Below are 5,669 nucleotides of genomic sequence, written 5' to 3'. Positions count from 1 at the left end.
TTAGATGCTTTTTCTGTGATAATCAACAATGTCACCGTCCACAGAACTTGTACTTATCCCAGAACATTCCTTTATTATCTGACTCTTAAGAGTATCACAGTGCTGCTAGCACTGTTCAAACAACATTTCCAAAAACATGCTTATTATAATAGTGTGTATTCAGTCCTTTTAATGATACTGTGGCTTTTTAGCTGCTTTGGTTTTCCTGAAATGTTCAGTATCTTGCGCAAGCAGTGAGTCTTGTCTGCTTTAAAAAGTATCGAATGTTGGACATCTGAAATTGCCATCAGTGTCATATGCTTGAGTTGAAAGAATGCAGGGTGTATACAAAACACTCAAATTTTTGACCGAATACCATCGTTTAATTGTCTGATTAGAACAATGTGTACAGTTTGACTGCTGACTTGTATTGGGTTTACTGTGCACTAGGCACATCCCATCCACTAAAGTCTTGGTTATAGAAAGACATGGTAGGTGAAATACGAATACAAAAGCTAAAACCAGCTCTTTAAAATGTCAGGTGTGTCCAATCCTGCTCCTTAAAGGCCAACGTCCTGCAAAAACTCTGCAAAAACAGTGTCCCTGCAGGAGTAGGACTGGACACCTCTGGTTTGTGCCATAGTGATAATAGCAATTAACTTAAGACAGGAATAGCCTGGAGAGCTACTTTCCTGCTGATTTCACTGCCAACATTTCAACACGGCTGGATGCTTTATCCAAAGCGACATTAACTTTTTTTTTTTTAGTCATTCATGCACGGGAATCAAACCCATGACCTTGGTGTTGCTAATGACAAACTCTACTCTTTCAGATACAGGAATAAATGAGCTGGTTAAGGTGGGATTGTTTGAGTTGGAGCTAAGGATAGGAGACCTCTGACTTGAAAGAACTTATCTGGTCCTAACCTGTGTTTTAGAAATCTTCGGCATACATTGTGCTTAATATGATATACGTCTTTAACAATCCATTTGTAGGAATGAACACTCCAGTAATGCCAGTCTTTCGGTTAAATATTTTATTTTGTTTACAGGCACACAACATGGGGAAAAATATGCAAAAAGTCAACTCTTAAGAGTATACAGTGTTCAAGTATAATATATGTCAGGATATACAATGCATATAAGGCACAAGTGATATTTTCCACTATGGAAAAAGAGGGGGAAACTAAGAAAGATGCAAAGCTTGGATAAATATTCTATAGAAGATTGTATAAAAGATTAAAGATTTCTAGGTTGTCGATCATTATCTTTTCTTCAGTTAAGAGATAATCTATATTTATCTGATCCAAAGAGCAGCTTCTCTAGAAACATGTAGACCCATAATTTGTAACATATGTAATAATTCTGTTCCAAGAATAAGATCTAAACTTTGTCCTAGTAGTATAAATGTGTAGCAAGAATCTCTCCATAATTTGTCCATCAAATAATCACATTAGCATCAAGCAAGTGTTATGGTAGTGGACATTAATGCTTGTCTGGACCTGGACTCTTGGATGCTCTCCTCAAACATGTAGCCTGAAGTGCTTGAGACATCGGCCTAACTGGTTCTCTGCAGGTTTTTGCGTGTGACGGTGGTGCAGCGTTTGAGTATCTCCTGAGCTTGGGGTCTGGGTGGTATCTTGGGGGTGGAGGGCATCTTGATGAGACTGGGGTCTGATCTGCTGCCGATCATCTTGACTTCTTCTGCACTCTCAAAGCTCAGGCTGCGAGAGGAGTCAGGCATAGGGGTGCGACTCTGGCGCAATTGCTCTTCCGCGTCCAAGCGGTTTAGCGAATCGCTGGCGGACAAGCTGCTGTCGTTGTCGCTGAGCTCTTCACTGTCGTCACTCAGACTGCTTTGCTGGCCATTCTCAACAAACTGCACTCGGACTGACGGTGGAGCCAGCTGTGTTGTATAAGCATCCGGCAGTCTACTCATTGATCGTGACATCTGCTTATCTATAGGGTCCAGGGTGCTTCCTGGAGGTCTCAGGTTGCCATGGGATCTGCTGAGCTCACGGCCGGAGACCTGCAGGAAATTTCCTCCAGGATGTGCCAAGTCAAGAGTGGAGCTGGTTATCTCCCTCTTAGCAGGCATCAGGTGCATTCGTGGGTTATTGTATGGTTGCAGGTACATAGATGGTACAAATCCTGCCTTTCGATGGTACCTGAGGGATAGACAAAGACAGCTCTCAATCGTTGAGGAGTGATCTAGAAGTAGCATTATGTATAAAATCAATGGGTAATTTGGTTTCATTCTTTGGAAGTAAACAAGGCACAAACTGCCAAAACAAGTCCACAAAAATGAGGATGTAAAGCAAGTGCCAAGTTTGTTTCCAGACTACTGCATTTCAAATGAGCAGGTAAAGGTTTCCTGCCTCTTAGATTACTGGTGTGTATTTCATCTGCTCATTTTCGTAGTAAACGATATGGATATTTACCTCACTATCCACCAGCCGTTGTCGGACTTCTGTAAGACCTCCACCAGAGACCCGATCTCCACTGATAGTTCATCACTGTTCATGGCTTTGTAACTTTTGGCGGCAACATAGAAGACACCTGACGAATGGAAAAATAAGATCCGGTTAAGAACAACTTGGTGAACAAATAAATAGTTTCTTAATATACAACAGCATGTGTTTCAAGTCCAATCAAACACACCAGGACCAGGAAATCAAGGTCTTCGGGATTACTACAAACAGCCAGGCAAGTGTGTTGGGTACTTTGCAGATGTACAAGGGTTATTATTTTGTAAACTGCTACTTTTGATTTGTGCATTTACAGTGATTTGCTACAAAGTGACCAAAATTCATTAATTTTAAAAGTTAGTGGAATAAGCATAATTAGGTTGGTTTCCAAAAAAAAAGGCTGCTTCATGACACAAGCATGTAAAACATGGTGCAGCCAAACCGGTTTTCTTACCAAATAAATACAGCTAGAATATGTTAAAGACCGGTACTTACTTTCGCCATCCATCACGTTAGGACCGTCATCATCCATCTCAGCTCTCTTCAGATACGGAGCAGGAAACCAAGCGAGATGTTTGGCTTCATTTTCCACCAGCCACCATCCTGATGAGAAAGCACAACAATGTCAGCAAACACTGAAGAGAGACTCTGTGCTTTTGTGTAGTCTGGCAAACGATTCAAAGGCCAAATGAGTTCTCACCTTTTTGGTCTTTAATGAGTACATCCACCATCTCATCCACCTCAACCTTGAAGGGCTGGTTCTTGGTGTCCTTGGTCTCATAAGTAGCTATGCATCGGTATGTTTCAGTAACAAAGGGTTGAGTAACATTGTTCATTCCAACATTACCGTTGCTCAGAGAGGTTTCTGATGGCATCATCATGATACTGTCGAACAAAATCTTTAATTAGGTTCTGTTTCAGAGACTTTGTATAGTTTTGAAAATTCTAGCATGTATTTATTATTTTCTGCTCTGCGTGTCTTTGCAGCATCCGTTTACCTGTTTTTTGCAAAGTCAGAATCGAGGTCCTGGGGTTTGGGAAGCAGGAACTGTATGAGCTCTGAGCTGTGGCAGATACGGGGATCGCTCTTCAGCAGTTCACTGCAGTATTCTTCCAGAGCCTTTAGTCTGAGCACCGACTTACTGGGGCTCCACTTCTGCATGTTCTTCTGCACTCTTGCAGCTGCAAATTTTAGTTTTTTCAAAAAATATATTACTTCATGATGAGGGCTTGAATTTGCACATTGTTTAATGAACAACTGGTAAAGTATTTACCTTTAAATTTGGGAACAATCCTTCCTGACCTTCCAATGGGGTTTGAAGGAGGGAATTTCTTCTTGAGTTGTCTCTACAGTAATACGCATATAGATGTTATTCTACTTGACTATATATATTATATATATATAATAAATTAAATGAAGAAAGAGACTTACATGCAGCATCTTGAAGTCTTTAAGCGATCTGTACACAGTAATCTCATTTTGATCTGACCAGAATACAGTGGCCATGTACAACTGGAAAGAGAAGAATATATTAGACACATTTCAGTACTACTTCTTAATTACATCAGTCTTTTTGTTATTATGTAGCTATAGTGAAGTAGCCTATGTTCAGAGTAGTGTTAATGCTGATGAATTCAAATAATATGTGTGTAAAAATTGTACTAGGCTACATTGATTGACACAAACATCATAATCGTATTCAAAACAACGGTAGCCTATATTAAAATGCTAGTTATTTTACAGTGTCCTTGTTACATGTAGGCTATACTATTATAATAACAATAAATTAGGCTATGTCTGTAATTGCATAATGCAACTAACCCTAAACCAAATCCTCATCCTAACCCTAACCATATAGTAAGTAGTACATTTAGTTTAATATTACTCAGTACTTAAATGTATAATTACTGTAACAAGAACACCTTAAAATAAAGTGTAACCTGTAATAAAAAAAAAAAAAACGAATGCAAAAAATGTGTCTTACTTTAGCTACTTCTTTCTGCATCACTCCAAGAAGCTGAATATTGACGGGGTGTCTTTGCTCGCCCATACTGACCAGCTTGCTGTTGTTTGACTGCCTGCTCTCCCGATGCGCGCGTTCTATTTATACCTCCTCCTCCAATCAGAGGCGGGAACGGCGTCCAGCACGCACCCGCTGCTATTTCACAAACCGGAGAGTCCGCTCTTACATCACCAATATTCCTCAAAAAACACTGGATGGAATATAATCTGAGTGTCGATCAATCGATTGATAGTTTTTCTCTTTAAACTTTCTTGGAAGCCTATAATCGACTGTTCTGTGATTATGAACCACTTTATGTGATGTGCCAACATGCCCCACTATTGTCAAGATGTGTTCAATTAACTATTTTCTTGTACAATAATTCTTCAGTTTTCAATAGCGTTCGTCATTTTGAGGTATCTGTCTAAACAAACACTGCTTTATGTAGGCTAAGTAGCCTATACTGTAACTTTAATTGTACAATTAGTCAACCTTAGCCTATATCAAAGAACTAGTACTTTCATTCTACCATTGTACCACAAAAGGGCTGGATTTATATATTTTTGATTTTTTATATTTGTATGTGCATTTTGATTAGCATTAGCTACATTGTATTTTTCATTAAGCCTTTATGTAACCAGGCAAGTCATTAAGAACAGGTTCTTATTTTCAGTAACAGCCTTGCTGGAGAATTAATATCTCCTAGAGGGGGAAAAAAACGAAATGTTACTAAAGTGATAGTTCACCCAAACATGATTCATCCTGCTGTTATGAATTTCTTTATTCTGTTGAATGCAATCTGGTATTTTTAAGGAATATAGGTAATAAAACTTATGGAAGTCAATGGCTACCATCAACTGTTTGGTTACCAACACTCTTTAAAATATCTTCTTTTGTGTTCAGCAAAAGAAAGAAACTCATACAGGTTTAGAACGACTCAAGGGTGAGTAAATGATCATTTTTGGGTGAACTATACCTTTAAGATTCACCTTTATTAATGCAACACATTTTAGAAACTGCTAACAAACAGCAGCAAAGTCCTTATGTTCGTTGAAATTGTTGATGGTGAATGAAGTTCATGATTTTCTTTAAAAGAGTGGTATTGAAAGGAAAATTAAAGTTCTTAAAACTGACTTATATGTTGCAATCAGTCATACTGAGAAATATGCTAAAGCTAGTCTATGTTATGATGTAGTAGACCGGAGAGAATGACTGATTAG

At 38.7% G+C, this 5,669-nt stretch overlaps 1 protein-coding gene across 1 annotated transcript; it reads right to left on the bottom strand.

The window, feature by feature from the left end:
* Positions 1-1,003: 1,003 nt before the first annotated feature.
* Positions 1,004-4,521, bottom strand: LOC306862517 (NADPH oxidase organizer 1-like). Its single transcript, XM_079405350.1, has 8 exons — positions 4,432-4,521; positions 3,879-3,959; positions 3,721-3,793; positions 3,445-3,628; positions 3,147-3,331; positions 2,942-3,049; positions 2,420-2,537; positions 1,004-2,146 (listed from the first exon to the last, which is right to left on the bottom strand). Exons 1-8 carry the CDS (start codon positions 4,495-4,497, stop codon positions 1,537-1,539), a joined length of 1,425 nt encoding a protein of 474 aa, XP_079261476.1. The 5' UTR covers positions 4,498-4,521; the 3' UTR covers positions 1,004-1,536.
* Between the last annotated feature and the right edge of the window lie 1,148 nt (positions 4,522-5,669).

The sequence above is a fragment of the Barbus barbus genome, assembly GCF_936440315.1.
Source record: "Barbus barbus genome assembly, chromosome: 4".
Lineage (NCBI taxonomy): Eukaryota > Metazoa > Chordata > Actinopteri > Cypriniformes > Cyprinidae > Barbus > Barbus barbus.
The sequence above is the reverse complement of the archived record's forward strand: the minus strand, read 5'-3'. Positions and strand labels throughout refer to the sequence as shown.

Excerpts from the sequence above, each read along its gene's own strand:
- LOC306862517 (XM_079405350.1), bottom strand. The coding sequence starts at position 4,497 with ATGGGCGAGCAAAGACACCCCGTCAATATTCAGCTTCTTGGAGTGATG. Across the intron at positions 3,629-3,720 it reads GATTGTTCCCAAATTTAAAG|CTGCAAGAGTGCAGAAGAAC; the intron begins GTAAATACTTTA and ends TAAAATTTGCAG. Across the intron at positions 3,050-3,146 it reads ACTCATTAAAGACCAAAAAG|GATGGTGGCTGGTGGAAAAT; the intron begins GTGAGAACTCAT and ends CTTTCTCATCAG.